Source organism: Enoplosus armatus, chromosome 3 (assembly GCF_043641665.1).
Source record: "Enoplosus armatus isolate fEnoArm2 chromosome 3, fEnoArm2.hap1, whole genome shotgun sequence".
NCBI classification, from domain to species: Eukaryota; Metazoa; Chordata; class Actinopteri; order Centrarchiformes; family Enoplosidae; genus Enoplosus; species Enoplosus armatus.
The window spans coordinates 14192684-14217164 of record NC_092182.1 but is presented as its reverse complement, the minus strand read 5'-3'; the positions used below and the strand labels follow the sequence as shown (position 1 = coordinate 14217164).

Genomic DNA, 24481 nt, shown 5'->3' with positions numbered 1-24481 from the left:
ACTTTTGCAGATGAGGGAGGAGATTTTGCTCAGCTTGGACACCACAGCAGAATAAATGGCTAGGGAGAAGCCGGAGAGACCATCTGTCACCTGTAATGTGCAGGACTGGGTTAGTAGGCTTTGCTATAGTAATATGAAAATGAAGACTATGGCTTCTGGCATGCTCAAATTAAGCCAAATACATAGACAAGTAATATATATATCTATATAAAAAAAAAGATTAAACAATCAATTCAGAGTTCTTCAAGGTGAGAAATCTCATGAGACCTCTACTCTGGTTTGAGGTTAATATCTTGACCCTTCATCCAGTGATTTTGACTAAATGAGATGGTTATGTTTTATTAAAGATATTAACATGTGCTCTTTTGTCCAAAAACGTGGAGAGCACTGTTTTGATGTCAAATTTGTTAATTGTAAATCATTGCTTTTAGCTTCACCAAAAACCTATTCACCTCCAATGAATTGAAGCAGATATTAAGATACAACTCAAGACCTAAAAACTGAACTGTTAACTAAAAAGCTAGTTTTATTGGTAGAGACTTACCTGGCTTCAGATGAAGTTGTCTCTTTCGGTGTCTTCCAACCTGCCGGGCGTCGATCCTATCTATCATGGTGAAGGAGTTAACTTAGCTAGCTAACGTTAGCCACTTGAATGAGATTACATGTTTTCACTTATAGCTAGCGTTAATAATTAAAAGTATTTAGAGTTAATGGTTTAGCTAATTCTGTAAACAATCATACCGATCTGAACGTGCTCGATGTTCAGTTCGTAAACATTGCGTGCAAAATAAATCACATTAACAGCAACAAGTAAACAGGACGGTTATTCAGTCTACTGTTAGCTAACTAACGTTACACCGACTACTCAGATTTTCATGTTGCTTAGCAACGGTAAAATATTCAGACAGTGAGTCAACAAAACTATCAAACCTCTTTATACATCCATGTATCAAACACCTTTCCTCTGAAAGCAGTCAAGTTTGGGAGCCTCTGATATTGATATCACATTCCTTCTATGCTTACGAATGTGATATAGTTTTAGCTTTATTGCGCCTGCATATTCTCCTGCACCTGTTACCCACAACAAACTATGCCTAATGAAAAGGGTCACATGCACTAATAGACCTTGATCACAACACACCTTTTGACCAGTCATAGCAGGAAAAGCAAAGCAAACATTTATAGCTTAATTCCTTCAAGTAGCACAGTGGCTATTCCAGTGAACCAACACAATACCAGGACCTCCTCTAAATGTAATGCGGCCATCATTAATATACCATGTCGAAATACCTGCTGTGTAAATGCTGTGTATTAAGATGTTAACATGTCACATTGTTGGTACTGGGTTTTTTTCACTTTTGCAAAGAGTAAGAGAGCAAAAGAAATGACAAGGGGATTACTGGTCTCCTACAAGTTAAGGTTTCACACTGGTGACTTTATAAAATCTGTAAGATCATGACCACAAAACTCTTAAATACAGTATATTCCACACACAGTGACCCCTACAAGAGGCTTTTTGTGATGTAATGTATAATGGGTATGATTTAGCGGCTTAATGACATTGAAGACAAACAAGTTAGACTTTCACCTTTTAAAACAGCAAATTTATTTGTTTTTAAAAAATAAAAAATCAACTAAAAAGTATTACTATTTCATTGTCACTAATAGAAACAGTACGGAAGCACTGAGTCTTTGAGCACATTAAGTACTCTTCAAGTATGTTAATTCAGTTCATAGATTATTCTTCTGCAGTGGAAAAGCCACCAGGAGAGTAGGATCCAGTTGGCCCAGAGGGTAGGGTCGCCCCTCCAACCTAACAGTTCTTGACAGTAATACCCTGGTTGTGGCAGAACCAGTGTTATTGACTTCACACATTGGAAAGAAACAAGTCAAGAATCCACAGTACTATTTGATCCAGTGACAAGTCTGATTCCAGAGCAATGCAGCTGATGTGCAAGCACCCCATTCTTCGGAGTGTAGTGAGCAGGAAGAGGAAGAGTTGGTCACACAAGCTGAAAGTTGAAAAGATTGAGTAAAGGGGAAAGAACAAGTAGACTGAAAAACCAGGAGAGAGAACTTACAAAAAATAGAATGTGGACAACTAAATCAGCAGAACACTGTCGGCTCATTACAGTTAAAAGAAAACTAAAAAAGCCATCAATCAGCTGTATTAAAAATAGCAGTGACTTAAAAACAATACCACTTGAATCAGCTCAAAAGTAATAAAACTCTGAATTACAATTTCTTCTGTGGGGAAAGTTTTCCACATGTAAACAAATTCACTCAGAAGAGAGAAATCAAGTGTGCAGTTCTCTCAGCCCCTCCTTCAATTATGCCCCTTTCACCCTTACAGTGTGTGCTTGTGCCACAATTGCACCAAAGATAGCAAGTCAATACCAAACATCTGGCCTCCACCTTATTCTCCGTTTTATTCTTCTCAAAACACATTTCAGAAAGTGATAAAGTGACAAACCTCTGATGCAATCCTCCAATCCTCCTGTTTTGAGAGGCTGCTGACGAAGAAGAAAAGGTAGGACTATTGAGATTCACCTCCCTGTATGGGTCCTCCCTTTACACATCAGCCCCAAACCCTCTGTCCCTTCATCATTTAAATAAGCCTCTCCAAACCGGTCATCTGGGGTGGAGAAGAAAGTGATGCAGATACTCTGAAATAGCATCCCAGTGCCTCCAGAGGAAGGCAAGGAGGATGACGAGGAGCAGCGTAGTAAGCGTGCGGCTGCGTGTTTTCATCAAGGGGACGACACAGTTAGCCACCGTGGACACAAACACCAAAAGGACTGCCATAACAGCTAGCAGCACATTGATTAGTTTTCCAAGCAGAGTCCGTGCTGTGGCGTTCTCCAAACCCTCAAGCTGCACCACCTGCTGTTGCTGCTGCTGCAGCTCCATCTTGGAAATGCGTGTCTGACAGGCCTCCAGCGCCTCCTACAGGTCAGAGACAAAACCGTCAGTGAAGTAGCTCTGCTGGCAAAGCAGAAACATTATGTTAATTTTGGTGAAGCTTACCTGAATGTCCCTCGCTCTTTCGTAGGATTGGTAAGCAATCTTCTCCTCCATGCTGGCTAGTTCCTGTTTCAAGTTCAGAATTTCATTCTGGTGCAGTTCCGTCAAGTCATTGAGCTGCTCTTCTAAACGTTCACACCTGCAAAATTATAACAAGAAGACTACATCACAAACAGACATTTTCTTTCCACACATACAGACCTACTACACTACAGCGTATAGGATATGATGTGATACCTGTATCGTTCCTCTTGCAGGGCCTCCATGATCATCGTGTAGTCCCGCTGATAGTGGGCTTTCAAGTTTTCAAAGGACTCCTCCAGTCGACCTTGGTTTTCCCGGAGCTCTTGGATCTCATGGAGTATAGCATCAAAGCCTGAGGCCTGGGCATGGTCAAGAGTATTTCCCTTGGAGCTAGGGGGTCCTCCAGGGGCTCCTGTCGTGCTGTTGGCTCCTGCAGAGCCAGAAGTAGCGCTAGAACAGTCATCATCACTGCCATACTTTGGGCTGGACTGCAACTGTCCTGTCCCAAGGGTCCTCGTTCCCCCAGGACCAACACCCTCATCTCCTTGGGTTTCATCCAAGGAGTCTTTCAGGGCTGTAATGTTATCAGCACTGCCGAACTTGTGGCGGATGAGAGAGGCGATTTCTCTTGGCTTAGACACAACGGCTCCAGCTGCAGAGTGAGTGGCTTGAGAGAAACTGGAGAAGCCCCCTGTCACCTGTAATGAGCGAGATCAGGTCAATACTATTGCAATATGAAAAGTAAGGTTGTATGACATCTGGTTTAACTATAACCTGGTGGAATAGGCAAATGTTCTCACAGTACAATGTATTCAGTGAGCCGGAAACATCCAGTAGGCATGTGCTTCACTGTGGCTATTTTAATGTTGATGTTCTATCAATATTAAGTAGATAGTATTCAGGTTTGACAATGCATCTGTGCTGCCGATAAAATCCAGGGCCCTGACCAGAGCAGATAATTCTGCACTGTGGGCTCACCAAGAGGTTTCCTTCTTGAGATAATGAACATTTTCCACCCATTACTTTTGTGTTCATGTAGTTTAAGGCACAAAAACAACTCCACAAAAACCCTTAAAATAATGCTGAAAGAGTGGGTTTTGGCAACAAAAGAACACTGAAGGCACCAGGAAAGCACACACCTTGGCTCCAACATCTTTCAGCCCCTGGTGCATGTCTCGGAAAACATCTTTGGGCTGGCGAGGGATGCCGTTGTGCTCCACCTCTCGGAGCTTCCGGTGGTAATGCTCCAGCTTCCTCTGCAGTTGCTGTATGGTCTGAGCTGACTTTTGGTTCTTCTTCTCAAACACCTGTTTGATGCGTGCACTCTGCTGTTTGTCTGCGTTATTAGCAAGTTTCAGGTATTCGGCCACGTTGTCGTCACGTGCAGTTTGTTCGATTTTGATTTGTTCTGTGAGCTTGAGGATCTTCTGTTGTAGTTGGGCAATGGCCTGCTTGGTTCGCTGGGGGTCTGGGGTACTGTCAACCACATCATACCCATCTGCACCGTAGGGGAGGGCATTGGGTGACACGGCAGGGCCCAATCCATCATAACGCTCCAGCTGTTCAAAAAACAGAGCAGAAGGAAAGGTGAAACTGTAAAGAAATGCTTTCGATCATTTGAAGTTTATTAAGACAAAACATGCTTGTCAGGGTATAATTTAATCATTCATTATTGTGCAAGCACTGGGTGACGTAATGCGGACCATAACTTGATGTTTATCATGTTCACGTCTCTGTAGTGTTAAAAGTTCTGTCTAATAAGAACTCTTACAGTATCTAATGTGAACACTGTTTAAAATACTGCGCTGCATTGGCTTGAATAGAAGATGGTGTTTTTTTTCTGGAAATTAACATTTGAAAACCTGCAGTCATCTTACACTTACTATTTATCTGTCACTACACATTCGCAACAGCAGGTGGCGCCTGTAAAACAAAAGTTTCCTTTTGACTGTCACGTCACAGCTGCAGTTCAAGGAGTCATAGGTGGAAAGATGCAGTGACTGTTGTGGGGAACAAAATCTCAGAAATAGGTAACTGAGGATTGAGAAGGAGTTCTGATTTTAATTTTACCCCTTGGGAGGTAATTTAGTTAAAAAGATCAGTGCAAATGATTTGAAGCCATAAACAGTCAAACTGAGGCAACAAGAGGAGCAGTAAATATTAAATCTTGGTAACTAACACAAATTGCCCCATCATAAGAGCTACCAGCCCCTACTGGAAACGTGCAAGTGGTTGAGCTCCTTGAACTCTGAAGATCTGAATGTAAAGTACGTGTGAACCAGCTGAACCACAACGCTAGAACACTGCGTTGTCTGACAACATACAGTACAGGAAGATTTAGTTACAATGTTATCTGTCTTATCTGATCAACTACAGTAATGTCAGGAATCAGTATACTCGACGCTGGAAACAATATGGTTGTGTTAAAGGGCAACCACATGAGATAAAGTTGGCAAAATCTCAAAATCTTGAGACTTGTGGTGGATGAAATAATCAGTATATTAGTGAACAAGTACTTGGTTTGTGGTCGCGTTAGTGTAGTTTCCAGATCTCTTTATGATGATGATGATGTTTTGTTGTACACCAGCATTACCAATAAATTAACTATTTCATTACATGCATTTTTACTTAAACTGCACAAATACAAACAATTACGCAGTACAAAAAGGTTGTTGGATCATATATTGTTGAACTGCATTTGTTGAAAGGGCTGCAAAGCATGGTGGCAAAGCAACAAAGAGACATCCACCTCAGCTGCGCAATGTTGATTACAAATAATGTTCATCTGTGTTAAGATGAACAGGAGGATCAAATGTTTCCAACTTGCATATGCCATCTGTTGATACATTTAATTCCACCTTCCACTGAGTTGCCAAGAGCTGCAGAACAGTGTGGCATGGCCCCTCGTTTTACAATGTCTACTTTCTCCTGATTTGTCATTCCAGAGATTCTCCAGTCATACTGCTGACATCCAGCCCCCTACTTCAATGGCCATATAGTGTGTGTAAGAATTTTTATCATCTGATCTAATTACCTTGTCAGGTTTGATACATTTTTGTACTTTTTTAAGCTTTTTAATAAAGCCCTCTTTCAAGTGTATTTTTTCTTTTAATCTGTTATGTCATAGGCATGTAAACCCCTCCCCCCGAAGATGTTGTTTCCAGATTTCTAGCAACATTCAATGTCAAAAGAAAAAAAACATCAAGTTTGAGTTTGTTTAGCCCTGCAAGCCTTCTCTGACCTGAAGTACTCTCAGAAACAGCTAAAGCTAAATTTAGAAAGGCTTAAAGCACATAGTGACCAACCACTCAAAGGCAGTCTCTGACCTTCCACCGCTGACAGCTCATCTCCCCATTCACCGGTTCATCCAGGCACATCGAAACCATTAACAGTCTTTTAACATGTTATCGCAATTCACTTACTTTTGACTTTCCAGCATAAATATTAGTGCATGACTCAGTTTTTATCTTTTATTTTTACAGCCGGGATGCAAACTAATACAAGGCATTTGTTTCCACATGAGTGCACATTGTCTCTTTGTATTACGATTTGAATCTGAATGTTTTATGTCCTGAAGCCAGCGTTTCTATGAATACAGAATTTTAGGATTGAATTCAGTAGTTCCTAATAATGCCATATTTTGTTATGCGAGCTGTACTATGCATGTTCTACACAAACAGATTTCATGAAAAAAAGATTTATGAATTAAAATATATATGAGTTTTCTGTATGCTCCCAGGTTTTCAACAGAGCGAATATATTTGTATATAAATAGAGGAGATTGTCGGTGTTCCAGGGATATAATAATAATAGAATAATGATATTTTGCGTACAAAAAAAAGCTAATATTCACAGAGTTCATCATTGCTATTATTTATAATTTTCTTAGTTTTATTTAGGACAAACAGGTTCTGAGTTTTGGAACTACAGGTCCCATCATGCTTTGGGGGATGTAAGCAGGAAATACAGTATTTTGCCATGGAGTTAGTAAGATAACTGTTGGCAACACCTTGAGTGTGTTTTCTTTCCAGGATTTCTAAGCACATTTATGGGCATTTATCTGTGACGTGTACTGGAGATGCGTAGCGATTTTTTCCCCTCCCCTACATGCCCCCCCGCACACACACTGGCACATGTAACCTCTATCACAAACCTCCCAAATCTACCAGTGTATCACTTCAGCATCAAGACAGGAATGTACCGTTGCGTGACCATGGTTTACTTCTCACCTGGACCACTTGACAGGACTGAGACACTCACCTTGTCAGGCTCCTCAGTTGAGTGGTAACCAGAGGTCAGCAGCATGTCAGCCAGGGCCGGGCTGGTGGGTGTATCTGTGGTCGAGGAGGAGCGTGGGCGTCCAGCCTGCAGCAGGGCCTCATGGGTGCTGCGTCGGTGGATCTGTGGGCTACCTTTCTGGGGAGGATCCCCAGTGCCCCCCACCTTGCTGCGGCGGCTCTGCAGGCTGGTGCCTCGCTTCATCATTGGTGGAGCACCTCGGATCTGCTGCAGAACACGGCTCAGAGCTGCGGGAGGGGCGGAAGCGGCAGGGTTGTCAGAATCCAAAGGGAGGGCCGAGGAGGCAGGAGCGTCCCCTACTTCTGACCCTACATCAGTGGGTTCGGAGGGAGGGGCGCCTGTGCAGGACGAGACGGAGTCATGTGGGGAAACGGAGGAGCGTCGGCGCTGTGGCTGGAAGAAGTGCTTCAGGCCATGGCCCAACGCTCCCATGTTCTCCAGGGCATTATGGGTGATTTTGGACAAGCCGTGCTCTGACTCCGACGCCCTCCTGCCGACCTCGGGCTCCGCTCGGCCTCCTGCGTCCGGCTCCTCTGGACTCTGCTCACTACTACCCTGATCCATCAGAGACCTCCAGTTTCACAGTGAGGTTCTACTAGGGGGTGCAGGGGACTAGCTACGCCCCGTCGACACCCCCCCTCTGAGAGACTGGTTGAAAGCCGGGAAGCAGAGGGGATGGCGCTCAGTTGGGCCTTTTGAGTGCGCATGCATCTGTGGCTTGGCTCAATGTCATGCTTGTCTACCACAAAAGGAAAATAAAATAAAATGGATTATGACATGCAGCAGTGACTGATGAACATAATAAGCAGCAGCAGAATATAAAACAACACCAACATTAACCGGGTTGACACAGACACGACCACTTGTTTTGCAGTTCAGTATAAGAAGGTTTCTTGTTCATTTTGTCAAAACATTGATGATTGAAAAAAGCTTTGCATTTTCCCTCTGCTGAATGAACTCAGTGGGTATCCATTTTAGCTAAACATCATGTGGCATGTCTTACGGTGCCAACCCGGTAATACAAAAACATAAAGTCTACAAAGCTTTGAGAATAGTTTCTGAAATGTCGAGGTTTGTTATATTGCACATGTTGAAGGTCGATGCCTTCACAAATCACTTTCCATTGTTTATTTCGGGGCATTCAAGCCAAACTGTGCAAAAACCCTCATGATAGCTGAATAATTACATTTCAGAAAGTATTCAATATGGAAATTAATAATCAACATAATTGAAAGTGCTTGAATGATGCTAACAAAGAGAGTACAAAGTGTGAAAAATGTAAATTAAATTCTAAATGGACAGTGATTGTTATCTAATCCTCAACTGATTAAGGTGTTCAACGATCCACGGCGGCCTCCTCTTTGCATCTCATTTTATAACAAGAATAAATCCTGTAATGTAAAGAACCATTCCGAGTCTTTGACTCTCAGATGACAGTTTATATAAAAGCATTTTAGTTTACCAACATGTAATGAGACAGTGAGGAAGAAAGCAAGAGAGAGAGGTGAGAGGTGAGTGTGACAAAGAGCTTACCATCAGCCCAGCTTCTCCTCTACTGACTCACAACTCAGGTTTGGCTAAATGAAGCAGAAATATAAAACAAAAAAAACATAAATAACATGCTCCATACAACAGAGAGGGAAAAAGGTTAAAAAACAGGCATAAAGTAACATCACACAGAAATAAACAGACTTGAACACAAACCTTCAGCTCAGTAGTAACTGGTAATAGTGGCTATGTAAAGGAATGTTGCACCAGACTTAAAAGCTTCTAACATGCTGACCATGAGAAACTGTCAACGACCTAATGGGCCTTAGTTTAAAATCTTCAGAGCCGTGAGCAGTGAGTCGATGCGTGATGACCCTTGTTATGTTACAATGCCAACTGTTCTACATTACAGCATACATGTCATGACAACATTAACATAACAGCAGCTGTATATACAAAAGTAATAATACTAGTTCTACGAAACTGTCACTGCACAACTCATACGTGGCACGTACAAGTCGGGCGTTAGTCTGAGAGAGATCCCTCCTGTCTACCTTTTCTCCTCGACCAACGAGCCAACAAATGTGCACGCTATCCTTAAATACAAAGTCTACTTTTTTTATTTTTCATGATTTCTCACATGACCAGTTGAACATCAGCTTTAAAAAGAACCTGTGCCTGTGGTTATTTGACACTATGTAGTTCACAGCCAAACATTCCTAAAACCCTAAACCAAATGGCAGACACTGATTTGATTTTGGCTACCATAACTTATGATGTTTGAATTTACAGATTTGCACGTTTATTAATAAAGGAATTACAAGCTAATCACACATTTTTGGAAAATCAGTACTTCAGCATACACATTTCTAATTCCAGAAACAGACACAGTTCATCTGCTATGCCTCTGCATGTTTGAATCACATGGGATCAAACCAAAACACTGACTAAAAATAAATTTAAAGGTCTGATTTGTTTGCACAGCATGCATTTTAAATTACATATTTGCATATTGTTAAATTAAACCTGAATTACACCTATTACAGCATGAAAATCAACATTTCTATGGACTTCTTCAGCACGTTATCACTTGTACAGCTCTTGCGCTTTTCAAAAAGACCAGAATACAAGTTATTTCTCAACAGTAAGTTTCTGATGTATCCTCCTTTAGTCTTCGAGCACACAGCCAGGCAAGACATAGTGAGAAGCATGTTTCTCTAAAAGGAAATATCCAAGGCCTAAAGGGATGGGTCTGACTATGTAGCACATGGATTATTTTGCAGACAGGCAGAAAAATGATTCCACGAGTCAGCAGAGCTACGAAGTATCACTTAACAACCCAGCAGCACAATCTAGCACCAAAAAACCCTACGAAATGCTCCATTAGTGATACACAGTGACTCATTACTGCTGGTCCTGCTGTTACATCTGCAGTGTTGGATAAGAAAGCACTCTGTTAAAGGGTAGGTGGTAGTGAATAGTACAACAATGAAAAGAATATCCTTACCAATTCTTGCTGATAAACATGCTTGAACAAAGGCCATTTCATGTTTAAACTGTATTTCTCTTCACTTGCTGCCATCGCTCATTTCACTCATTAATTACAACAAATGAAAACATCAATAGATTATTCGCATGAATCATCCCTCCCTCTGTAAGGGAAATACTTTAAGTATAAACAAACTACTGGGAAATCCAACAGCCTCATCTCAAACATAATTTGGTGACATTACGGCGAATCATAATAAGTTATGTTACATAGTCTGTGTTAAACCAGTGTTAGAGCAGGTATTCATGGCTGCTGCTTTAAAACTCACAGGTGCCAAGTAAATATTAAGGCTATCAATTATCATATATAGTCTATATAACTATGTAGCCAACTGATCTAACACTGAGCTTCATCTATTGACTCTGATCTTGTGTGAAAAACAGTTACTCTTCAACCACATTTCCTGATCCTGAATCACTGATCATAGAGACACATCCACTCAGTGATTCAGTGCAACGTATTGCTTTGGTGGACATGGAACTGTATCCTTCATCTACAATGAAAATACAATGGCGTCCGACTCCTCTAGGCTAAGGGCAAAGTGTTCTCTTTGAACTGGGTCAGCCAACATTCGCCTATCACTCTCTGTACATGCAGTGCTCCAAGGTCACACCATCTACAGAGTGTTGTGCATGTCTAGGAGCATTTAAGCCTTTACTTGTGTTAAAGAAACATTCCTGCAAAATGGAAGCAGGTCCAATTTTGATCTGGAAGCAGTGTGTCTTCTTGGGTCATTGCCACAACATAGGCCTACATGTATTATTCCAGTTTTCCTCAAATATATTCAGCAGCTCCTTCGCATTTTCTCTCATTTTTCTCTTCACTTTTGATCACTTCTCACTTAAGTGAATATTGTCTTCTTGCAGCAGGTAACACAAGTTGTATTGCATAGAAACTTGCCGGGAAAAAATAGTTTAGACCAATATTCATCTTTTAAAACCATATATAGTAACAGCAATAATACTGTTGTTCAGCAAAAATCTGTAAAAAACAAAAACAATTAGTTATAACAGGAGGGACACACAACTCAGCAAGAGTCCAAGTGCAGATAAACATACCTTCAGATGTGGTCATCAGCAGATGATTTGTGGATCTATCTAACACAGGAAAAGGCTTAATCCAAATGGATTTCCTGCACTGCTTCCTCTGCGTAATTGTTACAAATGGAAATCTGGTGGGATAGCTGTCAAACCTTAGTCAGCTGTTTCCATGGACATTTAGAAAAATCACATGCTGCAAAGAAAAACAAAAAAACAGAGGCAAGACAGCATGAGAAACAGCTTGTTATGAGGGGAATTCAGACATTTTTAAACTTCAGACACACAGGTGACGTCTTTCTCACAAATGTTGATGTTTGTACAGCAGAAAGATTTCCTTAAAGAATAAAACAGTGGTGCTGCACCAACATAGTTTATGTTAGCACTAACAATGCCAAACGTTAAGGTACCCTGTGGAGGTTTTGACCACTAGTGGCACTTAAGAGCAATGTTTATGGACCCAAGGCAGCTAATAAACTAAACAAAATAGACACAAATGTTTTGATGAGTGAGACATTAAGCTCACTCGAGATGAACTGTGCCTCGCCTAAAAAGCGGAGATGATCAGGCGATGTAAGGCAGTCATCATATGAGTTTGCCACTGTATATAAATCAGCTGCCCAGACTTGTTTCCTGGGCCTGTCCACCTCGGCATAAATAAATTCAAAGCATGAATCAATAGTCAAAATACATGGGGAGAGGAAAGCGGAAAAACGGGACAATAGCTTTCATTGATCCGGCAGATATTTAGACTGTCATGGCTTCACATCAGATGTTATTTTAAGAATCCTCATACATCCCACTTGTTACCAATAGTTTTGTGTCACTGAAAAGGCTATACTGTTTGTGGTGGTGTTGGCTCACAGAACATCTGATGTGGTGTACACATTTAAACACAGGATCTTGATACATAAAGGAATTAAAAAGGACCAAAATCTGACCGGCATGCATCGTCAGCTGATTTCTGGTATATATCTATGCTGGTGAATATAGTAGAGCATCTTGGAAGCCAAAACCCAGATATTAACAGAGCAAAAAGGACAGGGAATACTGGGCATATAAATAAACAACCTGCTTAATTTTGTTGGCTGGATGTGTAACTAGGCAACTGTTCTCTAAAATGTTAACTATAACAACTTTATAAAGCAATAATATATTAGAGTCTGTTATTTTTCAGGTAGTTGAGTTATTCTGAAAACCCCACAGGTTACCTTTAGTGTCAAATGTGAACCAAATCCATTTCCCCCATCTGGGCTAGTGTTTCATCACAACTTGAGATTGAGTATGTTTATATAACATAGCGTTAAATGTCTCTCCTACTTTCAAATGAATCAAGCCACAGACTGCACCTATAATGCAGCCCATTGTTGGATCTGACATTTAAGGCTAATAACATTTGAAGTGGTTATTCCACCCCGAAAAAACAGCACAGCCATTTTACCAAGTCTGTGGCTTCATAACTTGAATGGCAAAATGAAAACGTGTTTTAATTTCGTACAGCACCAGCCTCCAAGGCCTTTTAGCTTAATTGTGTAATGTTAATTAATAGAGCCGAATAGCCCCTTGGGAATATCCGCAGGACATGAACCATTGTCTGTCTCATAGAGCCACAACTATACAATAACTCAACTAGACAATTAAACAACAAATGGTAAACACGTGTACAATGTGCATTAACACAATCATGGCGCTCTGCCTGAAGACGCGGATGCAGTGATACGTGCATTCCGATGAGATCATCACCACCCCTTCAGTAATAACGTCTACTGGCGTAACAATAAAGTTTCCTTTTGATTAGATTACACGAAACAAAAACTTTCATAAAAACACACCAACGTCAGAGAGCTTACTATCAGCATTCAGCATAATTTACTTAATAATTCAATTACTCTGTAGGTTACAGGTGCACTCGGTGTCATTACATGTAGGGTAACAGTTAGTAACGCGTACGCTTGAAAAATTAAAAACCAGATAGTATGATAAAGTAAACTACTTATAAACAAATACTGGGCTGTATTTATGAGTAACGTTATTAAGTTCCTGCAAATAGTCTGAGCCCAACGGTTTAACGTTAGCTAGAGATAAGAAGAGGATGAAATTAGCAGCTCGCTAACCATCGCTGGTAGGCCTTACCTTTAAAACACTCAACTGTAGAACATATTAGCTGAAAACATCAATGTAGTTTATCGTTTTATTCTAAGATGGTGTTGCCGTTGTGGTAGATAAAGTCAGAATACATCGTTGCCCCCGTTTTGGTGGCTTGCCTGCTCCTCTTGTAGCTAGCAGTACAAGCTAACGTGGTGCACCGGAGGGTGTTCATTTTGCTTTACAGCGCACACCGATGCTAGTGTGCGGGGCGAGGTCATAGCGTTATGTTACTTTACTTGTACACACATTAGGGTCTGTAGACTGAGTGTTTAGCATGTATAACAGCTGTAAGAGGTTACCATGTCTAACAGCTGCCTTTGTAACCCCCGACTCAAACTCGAAGGGTGCAGTTTGGTTGCCCGCCCCCCGGCTTACGTGAGCTCACCTGAAGGTGTCAAGCTGGTAACACAATTTACACTGAAGCATGAGCTCCCGTGTGTAGAGATCTTGTTCCCGTTGCTTTCTGAGGCTATACAACCAGATCTTTTAACCTTTTAATCCTCTCAGCAGCGGTAAAAAAAATATATATAAAAAAAGAACACAAACTGCTCCGAGTATTTTTTCTTTTCAATAAATGGCAGGCCATGTGTGACAAAATATGTATGCTGCTAAACTAGGGAACAGGGGGAAGACGTGCATCTGATTACCAAAATAAATCACCTCTCATCACTACTATTAAACAAACTCTGCTCGTGTGCTTTTACTGACCAACACCCAACAACATTATGGATTTGAATGCATGAATCAGATAGTGACCACCATTTAATATGATACAAAGCTTTAGTAACAAAAGTTTAGTCATACAATTTGAACAATGAATCCCTCTACCTGTTTGGCCTTCAACGTCACGTATCTAAAATGTAATATAGTAATAAAGAACCAACTGTCACACCCAAATGTCACATGATTGATAAATATTGTAGCATCCGTTTATGTCAATTTCAGCTCAACTCCAAATATGGCATTAACCATTAAAAATGAAACTCCATTTTACAGAGATGCAGAAGAATCCTGTCCGACTGACACCACCACCACAAACCGGCCCTCACAGGTGTCCAAAGCTCAAACACACCGGGTGAATTTAGATTGAAGGTATTGGGTAGCCATCTGTCACATACTCCCACCAGGCTCTCTTAATCACACCTTGGAGTCTTGTATTTCATGGTGGCGTATTTAGTCCTCCAGCTCTTGCAGTGTAGGTTTGCAGAGTCCCCTCTCTGCGTTGGTAATATCAGACAGTACTTAACTGAGGACAAAATCTAACGTAAATTGTTAGCTAGTCCAATTAATTTAGCACATCCTGGTCTAACCTCTGTGGAAATATAATTACATCCGGCCTGGGTGTTGTCTCCAAAGTTCAACCTTCACTAGTTTTGTCTCAGTAGAAGCATTAATTCGCTTAATCACTCACATGTAAATACACTTAGCATCGCCCATCCAGACATTCCTGGGTGGCAAAACAGGCGCTTACTCGCCGTCTGGCCACTCAGCCTGTCAGTTAGCAGGCTGGCTAGACTCTAGCTAAAAAACATCGCTTCGGCTTCAGCCATGGTTAGCTACGGGCAAACAGGGCACCTCGCCAAGCGGCAGCGGCGACAGGATAAACAACGTAAATTAATCTCAGCCCTTGTGCGGACCGAATAACAGCATAGGGAAACACATTTCATTCATACACCCGTTCGCAAAATGTGTGTTTTGCTGGCTTCAACTTACATGGGCGCTGAGAGGATTGTGTTGATGACCATTCATTTCTCCCGATGGTGGAACACTCCCACGGTGACGTCAAATAGCGTGCTCGACGTCAGAACAGCTGAGCACCAGACAGCTAACCATCCCATCTGAGCCATGCAGGTGATCCAGTGAGGTTTATGGCTTGTTTTCCACATTTATGACTGTAGATATGTATTGTGAAAGGGACTTCAAGGCTGTAGCTAGTATTTTTACAGTCGATATATAAAAAAGATGATTATTTGCCAACCTGAATGCTATTCAAGGCAATGTGGAGAAGGCTTTGAAGCAGGTAGAGCTGAAATTAGTTGATTCATCGCAACTATTTTGATAACAGATTAATCATTCAAGCCATTTTTAAAAAAAAGGAGATATTAAAAAAAGTTGCTTCCAGCATCTGGAATGTGAGTATTGGGTCCTGGGAAATTGTGATTCATCATTTTTCACCATTTTCTGATATTTTGCTTGGACCAAACCATTCAAATCAAGAAAATAAAGAGCAGATTAAACAGTAATGAAAATAAGTGTCAGTTATTTGCAGCCCTAGAATATAAATGAACGAACCATTATAAATATATTAACACTCAAAGTAAAAAAAAAAAAGTAGGATGGGTGTGGACTCCTGAGGCTACAGTCCCATCATTACCTCAAACATCAAGAAAACAAAATCAGACAGTCATTGTGTAGCTCAACTCACCCTTTATTTTTCTTAAGATTTACATTTTGAATCCCTCTTGCTAAATGCAAGAAACTTGCTCTGTAACATTTTAGTCAATTTCTACTGAGCTGCAGGATCCTTAGAGAGTTTTTTACAGCTTTGCTGGCATAATCTGTGAAGTTAATCAAAACGGTCTGTGATGGTCCTGGAGACTGACAGCAGGAAATTTACCAGTTTCTTGCAGCCCATTTTGGCCATTGATGAGACGGGAAAGGATAAAATGGAGGCATGGCACGGTAGGTAGGCTGACGTTCATGCTGATCAGGTGGAGCTGGGTTTGCAGGAGGTGTAGTTGGAGGATCAGGAAATACCGGCATGGGAGCCTGCTGAGGAACAAAATATCCTGGCATATAAGGGTGTGGGTAATAAAATGGCTTTTGAGCAGCAGGCATTAGGGCGGTAGTTGCAGTGGTTGTTGAGGTGGTAGCAGGAGCAGCAGTTTGAGTATTTTGTCTTTGAGGAGGATACTTGGGAGGAGGATACAACACAGGGATCCGGTAGGTCTGAGGATGCACATGTTGTGGTTTGGGCTGCTGGATTACAGGTTTGGGATCCTGAAAAGCCTCAGTTTGATCTTCTGGAGGTGTTGGGAGTTTTGGGAATGGCAGGAAAGGATATTGAGGGGGCATTTGAAACTGTGGCTGCTGGGGAACATGAGGCTTCTCATCATGCTTAGTGGTGGGGGCAGGTATGGTTACCAAAGCCTCTGTGCTAGTGGCAGGAGGAGGAGGAGGAGTTGCTGGATGGAAAATTCCAGGTACCATGGGGAATTGTGGGAAAAAAGGAAATGGATACTGTGGAGACTGCGGCATCTGAGGTAACTGGGCTGGAGGAGCAGCAGTGTGTTTATTAGCAGTAGGTTGCGTTGGTGGTACAGGTCTGGGAAACAAGGGGTACTGAGGGAACTGTGGATACTGTGGCATGAACGGATATACAGGGTGCGGAGCTGCAGGTGCTTCTTGGTTTTCAGTGTTAGAGTCTGTGGCAGCACCTGAAGGAAGCTGTGGACGTTGTGGCAGCGGCACTACTGTAGTGGTAGGGGCAGGAGTGTGTGTTGGAGGAGTGGGCCCAGGAAACACCGGGTATTGAGGCAACATTGGGAACTGGGGGTACTGAGGATACTGCGGGACCTGGCCATGGTCATTAGGAGGCGTAGTTATCGCTGTGGTAGACTTGATGTCCGGTAATGAAGGGCATGTGACTAAGAGCTCAACATCCGCCAACAGAAGAGAGAGTATATACCCTTCATCCTGCAAGGAAACAAACTGAGTAAATCAAAAGCACGTGTACACTTTAGCTTCTATTCTTAACCACAAGAGGGCCCACCATACCTCGAGCTCTATGCACAAGCCTCTGTTGTATGGTGCAGAGAGCATCAGTCCTCCAGAGAGCAATTCAACAGCAAATCCACAACTTCTACAGATCGATGAGAGCGACTTCCACGTACCGGACACTGCAACAGTTTTAATATCAGATGAGAAAATAAAAGGGAGGCAGTTTTCTAAAGCCAATAAAATGCCAATATGTGAAGTCACCTACCCTTAACTTTGAGTTCATTTGCTGCAATACCACCAATCTTCACCACCATCCCTGATGGGAAGCAGGAAACAGAGGGTGGTGGTAACGCAGCAGGGCAAGACATTGTCATCGGTGCTCCCCATAAACGCAGTGGTAGCACATAATCGCCACCCTGCAGTGTAAAATGATGGCGTGAGAGAAATAACAAGAAGTTTTGAACAATTGAAGACTGAAGGCAGCAAATGTATCAAACATTGACTTATATTTACAGAGTTACAGGTAATAGAGAAAGACAAAAATGAAGAGGAGAAATATCCATGAGTGGAGTTTGATTTCAGTCATACAGCTGCAGCAATATTGATATGGTAAATTAACCTAACCTGCTGGGTAACATGGCAGCCCTGGTAAGGTGCAGCATAGCGCACATCTCTGCGGGACCTCTTCACGGAGAAGCCACATTTTGAGGGCATTTGAGATAAAGGGGTAAGAGGTCCCTCACCTATTTGACATAAGGAAAAAGTTTAAACAGTGTGTTGTGTATTGGCCAAAATTCCAAACTCCTAACATTTAACCTACCACTATCCACAAGAAAGTGAGGAGCTCTGACCCGTTTCACCTTCAGAGTCATCAAGTTGTCACTACATTGCACTGATGGATCCATGCGCCTCAGTTTTGCTTCCATCAAATTGTGCAACACTGGAAAAACAAGCACAAATTTAATTTGCCGATGGAGAAATCCAAACACACCAGTCAGTCCTGCCATAATAAACTGACACTCTACCACATTAATTCGCTCAGTCAATACTGATACATTGCATCATGTTTTAAAAATAAAGGACCCAGAAGAGGTTTTGACCAATCATGCTGTAGAGCAATATTTTGATGAACATGTCCCCATGATCTTTCTGCCCTGCCAGCAACACATAACACATTTCTGGCCACTGAAGGTCCATTTAAATAAATACAGCACAATCGAATATTTATGGCCCTTTACAGTGGGTTAGGGTATGTGTGTCAAATCTCAAGGTACTCTGGGGGATGGGATGGGTATTTTACCATCCTCATGCTTGTGGGGGATCCACGTGTGCATGCCAGTGGATCACATGCAAAAAATAATTGTCCTTAAATACAAAGGTCACTTATTGTTTTTAATTTATGAGACTAAAATGTTTCTGAGAAATCAGATAACCAAAGTCCTGCAGACTTTTTCAATCAAAGAAAAACAGCATTTATTGTTGCCTAAAGACATTACTTATATGTGTGGGTGGGAGGTAGTGGCCTATGAGTCAGGGTTAGTAGCCTATAATACAGCACAAATGTTTAAATGTACACCCTCAAAACAAAATCTAGCAGTTTTCATGCATTTCTGCCTTGATCATGAAGTAAGAGTGTTTTTTTACTATACAAACAAGAGTCAAGAATATTTAATACTTGTGTATAATATTCAACATATAAAAACATACATCCAAAGAAATTCCAGCAATCATCAGGAGCAAGCTGTCATAAAAACACATACCTAAAATATATAGCCAATGAATAAAAAAAACAGGCCAAATTTATTCAGATGTTAAAATATTAATCACTTCAGCCAAAATACACATATTGATTTAGTAAGCCCTAATAGATTAAATCAAATCATGTACATCTTAAAATAAGGGGAGATCATCTACATATTCGATTGTGCTGTATTTATTTAAAATTCTTTACCTACGTTGGACAGGAAACTGCTAAAGATACCATTTATTGTGCACATTAGGAACAATTTGTAGGGGTAATATTTCGATTGTTGTTTGATTCAAATCCCCAATGGTGTATGCATGTTATTTCAAATGGAAATTTTGGAAACGAGTCATTGAAATAAACTCAGTGGCACAAAACGATCAGCGCCATTGTCGTAATGGATCACTTTGATTAAATTATAAAGAGATGCGAGTTATCTGTCACTTACCGGGAGTCAGTTTTTGGTCTCCTTGTTCGTCAAACTTGAAGGCGAGTGAACCGTGTCGAATCGGGGCCCCAGATTCATGTTTTCCATCAGACGCCACTCTTCTGAAGTGAAGACTTCCTGGTGATGAAGGCCTCTGCACAGCAGCCTGTGAACCAACAGCTTGTCCATTACAAAGCTGTGAGGACGATAGAGTCGCCGTCACCACCAAATACAATATGGGATTTTTCCAAAGCATCACAGCTCCTACGTTTTTGTCAAAGTGTCGTTATGCTAATCAAGACAAGCGCGTCACTGTGCGGAGGCGCCGTACATATAGTGTTCAATGCCGCTTAATTGATGAGCCAATCACAGGCCAGTGTGGTGAGAGCACCTGTTCGTGTGAGAGTGCGGTGATGATGAAGGAGAAGTTGTCATGAAGGAAACGGAAGAAAAGCTTAATGTAACTACACAGAGAGTAAGTCCATATTAATATGAAGATGTGAGAAAATAAAAACATAGATAACAGAAACGATATAACAGAATATCAGATCGATTCCGCATAAAAAGAGTTTCAACCCAAAGTCAACGTCAACTAATTTAACCAAGGCTCGATGTCTATGAGAACCTATTTCAACTAGATGGACTTAATCAGAAGTGCATTAATGCTATGATAACTTCAACTAAAGAGGCAGGCAAGATTTTTTAAAAACCACACGTCAAACAAATTATATGAGTAATGTTGGTATGAAGGACAAATCAAACATCATGAGAACAATATAAATGCATTTGTGCATAAGAATAAAATGATTTCAGATGCAATCCCAAGGGTTAAATGAAACATGTCTGCACATGGCCTCCATAGATGATTCATATTAAGTCCTTTTATTTATAAACAACACAATGAAAACATCCAACCATATTCATTTTTTGCAGAGGCAAATAGTGCATTATCAAAGGTAAGTTAAACACATGCTCATGTGACTTTTAACCAGTGAAGTAACAACACTAATCAAACAGGAGAGAGGTGCTGACTCAGATGAGAGGGATTTTACAAATACTGATTGAAAAACTGGTCAATCCTGCATATACAAATAACACTGGCATATAGAAACAAACATTATAAAACTCTATACTATATCATAATATCCAGCTGGAATAACCTCCATGTAAAGTAAAGTTACTTGTGGATTAAGTTGTGCTAGAACACGTAAACATTAAAATATTTCAGAAGACCCAATGGAAGTCAAATCGCAATAAACAGATGAACAAATTGCTCAGACATTTTTCTACCAGGCTTTCATCTCTTTCCAAAACAAGTCATAAAATGACGTAGAAAGATTGTTGTGTGATACTGACTACTTTAAGTGCTAAATGTTTGTAATTTAATTACTTTCAAGTAAATATTAGACCAACAGAAGTAAAGATGTTTTCACTTAGATGAGGCCATGTCTTGCAAGAGCATTACTGTCCACATAACATGATTGTGCCATTTCATGAAGGCTGGATGATTGAGAGTAGAAAGTTAGTAGACAGCTTAGAGGTCTGTGACGTCATCATCGGACCAGCCGTGCTGATGAATCACTTCTGAGAACGCTGAATTCAATTCTTCTCCCTGATGTGCAGTAGCTGGAGACCCAACACTACCATCATAATCAGTACTGGGTGACTGTATCGGCTCTTTAGCTTGGAAATGGTCCAGAGATGCAGAAATAGACTCTGTATCCAGCATCCACCCGTAGCCAACATAAGCTGGAGGGAATGTTGTTATACCACCATCTCCGTTAGTGGCGCCTGTGCCCACAGAGTAAGTCCAAGAGGGAGGCGGAGGTGTGAACAGACCCCCTGCTACAAGCTGTCCATGATGAAGGGCATTGTCAATGCTGCGCCTGAGGTTAATAGGAGACAGCGGCCGCATGTCAAATTCTATAAGTGACAGAACACATTCGCGTTCACCCACTTTTTGCCACAGTAGTGCAGCCTGAGGGTCAGAGCTGCTATTGCTAACAGGATCAGGCTTGTATTCTGGTACGATGGTAGATGGCTGATCATCATACGGACACATTATATTGTTGCTGAAACCTGTTTTAGACAGGTTATACTTTGCCCAGTTATGTGGCATCAGCTCTTCCCAGGTTTTCTCTGATTTTCTCAGTGGTCCTTTCCGTATGCTGGCCAAGATGCTACTCCACAGGCTTATCTCCTGCACCCCTTTACACACCTCACTTCTGCCCTGCCCATGATCGCCTCTTAAATGACCTCTATGTGGCCCCCAGAAGATCCAGGATCCCAGGACAAGCAAAAAGAATCCCCAAGCTAACTCGAGAATTCTGGCCCAAAACTGACTGAGCCACCAGCCCCAGCCAAAGCGCCTCCAGTTCCCCAGTAGCCCATAAAGCCAGAGGAGACTGTACATCTGAAGGCTGCAGCAGAGAAACCCGAGGAAGGCGCACACTGCTGTTACTCGCTTTGCGCGTCTCTCGACCCCTTGTGAAGGAACGCACTGAGGTACAGAGGACCTGAGACAGGGATGTAGATTAGAAAAGGACGTAGTGAGGATTCCAATGCACAATGGGAGGCCCCAGCAGAGGGTGAGGGTCTGCAGCAACAGAGGGAGAGTGGGGGACAAAGTTGGAGAGAAAAGGTCAGCTACAAGTAATGCAGTGCAATGTGATAAAGCCAGCCCCCCAACCACCCATGGGCACTGCAGCTTTAGTGGGAAAAGTAATAATTTCAACCCTCTGAGTGTGACCAGAGCGAGAGCAACCTGCGTCCACAGAAGGAGCTGCAGAGGAACATTATGGATCGCTGCCAGAGTAGCACGAGACAGGATCTGACGGGTGCCATAAGGATCAAGCAGAAGGAGGACACCACGCAGAGTACCACTCAGGATCAGGAGAATATTTGCCAGGGTCAGGGCATCACAGAGGGGATGAGGAAGAGTGCATGCACCCGCCAGTCCAATAACTGCCAGGACTGCTATCAATATGAAAAGGCTGGCAGATCCAAATACATGTAGTTCCCAGGCAAATGCCAGTGTGCGCTTCATGTCATCCCAGAGCAGATTGGTGCCATTAAAGTTTGGAAGAACAACACAAGGAGGACGAGGGCCGAGCAAACAGGGACCTCCAGGTCCTGACAGGTTCTGGTTCGTCTTGGAAGTAAACACATTGTTTTGGACAGGGAGTTCAGGGGTGTCCACACCTGAAAATGAGAGACAGGGAGAGGGAGAAAGAGGATGCAGGAGAATTCAGTGTTGATATACATTTTGAATGAATCGTATATTTTACCATGTGGCTAATGGAGAGTATTTGTTTACATCACGTTAGATTTTGACAAGAATTAACTGACAATATTTTATAAGATCGTATCTTCATATCCACATAAGGAAAATGTTTTAGGAATATGTGACTTATGTTTTGACTGCAATGAACTGTCACATGTTCACTCACCATCCAGAAAATCCTCATTTACTGTGGTTGTATGACGCTCCTTTAACTGGTCCTCAGTTGTTATGTGGCTGCCTTCCACGAGCGTTTCCTCTGAGATAATATGAACTCTGGAGTGAGTCGATCCTCTAATTGAAGTGTTAGCTTTGTCGGCTCCTCTGTCATGAGCCCCTGAGTGGTGTAGAGTAAGTGCTGGTGTTGTAGTTAATGTGATTCCAGACTGTGAATGGTTTTCATTGCCGGCTCGCTCAGGCTCCTTAGGAATGGCAGTCTGGTTGATGAGTTTCAACGATGCTGTGCTGTCAACACTACGTCCGCTGCCCTCCACAGAGTCACTGCTGCTCTCTGGAGGGAAGATTACTTCACTGGACAAGCTGTATGGGGCATGGTTGTTTCTGCGTGTGCTCCGAGTCATTCGGATTGATTTGGAGTTGTCCAGTGAATGTGAAGATTGAATAAGGTTTCCAAGTGAGGAGAGAGACACGATCAGCGCAATGAAGAGCAAAGATGAATGCCCCATTTTTTATGCTTTTGATATGAAGCCGAAATCCCCAAGACCTGTAGAACAACAAAGAAGTGGGAGAGGAACAGTTGAAATAAGTTTCCACATCTTAATGAAAATATTTTGAGCTGTTCACATCAGATTGACATTGGCCGTAGAGATTACTGTTTGGCATTAATATAACTAATAATAGTGTCTTTTTACAGTACACCATTTTATATAATTGTGAAAGAGTTGATAGTAGGATGACTTAGTTAGGGGTAGAGAGTCACACAGATTCCCAGGTAATTAACCTTGGCTTCAATCCTATAAAGGACAATAATTCCCCTGTGTAATCCAGTGAGTTTGCACAACATCTGTGGATGGTTTGTCTCAGCAAAAATACAACACAGCTTGGCAGAAACATTCACAGCATGAGCCAGTCTGATCTGTCTGTGAACTTTGGGCCACAAATGTCAAGCTGCCACCACACATGATATGAAAAGAAATGTATCATAAATGACTGAAATGGTTATAATGGACAATAGAACACAAGTATTATGCATAATAAAATTATTTTCAGCATGACATGAACATTTCTCACAGGTGACCTTATTTCCCAAATGCAACCTCAGGTGTGTTTCGATGATAAATGAACACTATTTCTGTTTATTTTTTACTCAGCTTGAAACATAAACCCCAAGTTTAAGAAAACGCCTTGTGTCTTGACTTACTGTTAAGAAATGTTACAATCAAAAGTCTGTCAAAAACAAATACAAAAGCATTAAAAAAGCTTTACAGTCTCTAAAACATGTGGGGGGGGGGGGGGGTTTCCAACTATTACTAACAGTTATTTCATAACATTACCAAAACACAATATCCCATTGCCAACACAATCTTTTCTATAAGAAACAAAAGATTTTAAGATGCTCAATAAAATAACTCAGATGTACCTGTGATTCCTTGTGCTCTGCTTCCCGTTAGTGCGTCCGTCTCTAGCTGAAGTACAAGTGCATGTAACATCTGATTTCTGATGTGGGTGCATAAAGAGCATCACAGTTGAGGATTGAACACATTGGATTTACAGGCATGCT

General features: G+C 41.6%; 1 protein-coding gene across 1 annotated transcript; it reads right to left on the bottom strand.

Annotated features, from left to right (window-relative positions):
* Positions 1–1656: 1656 nt before the first annotated feature.
* tmcc1b (transmembrane and coiled-coil domain family 1b) lies at positions 1657–7545 on the bottom strand. Its single transcript, XM_070902228.1, has 6 exons — positions 7309–7545; positions 4188–4607; positions 3262–3746; positions 3028–3163; positions 2474–2946; positions 1657–2012 (listed from the first exon to the last, which is right to left on the bottom strand). Exons 1-5 carry the CDS (start codon positions 7531–7533, stop codon positions 2632–2634), a joined length of 1581 nt encoding a protein of 526 aa, XP_070758329.1. The 5' UTR covers positions 7534–7545; the 3' UTR covers positions 1657–2012; positions 2474–2631.
* Between the last annotated feature and the right edge of the window lie 16936 nt (positions 7546–24481).

Bases quoted from the DNA above. Each gene is read 5' to 3' on its own strand.
- tmcc1b (XM_070902228.1), bottom strand. From the start codon at position 7,533: ATGATGAAGCGAGGCACCAGCCTGCAGAGCCGCCGCAGCAAGGTGGGG. The intron at 3,164-3,261 runs GTATCACATCAT...ATAATTTTGCAG, and splicing joins CTGCAAGAGGAACGATACAG to GTGTGAACGTTTAGAAGAGC. The intron at 2,947-3,027 runs GTAAGCTTCACC...TCTGACCTGTAG, and splicing joins AAAGAGCGAGGGACATTCAG to GAGGCGCTGGAGGCCTGTCA.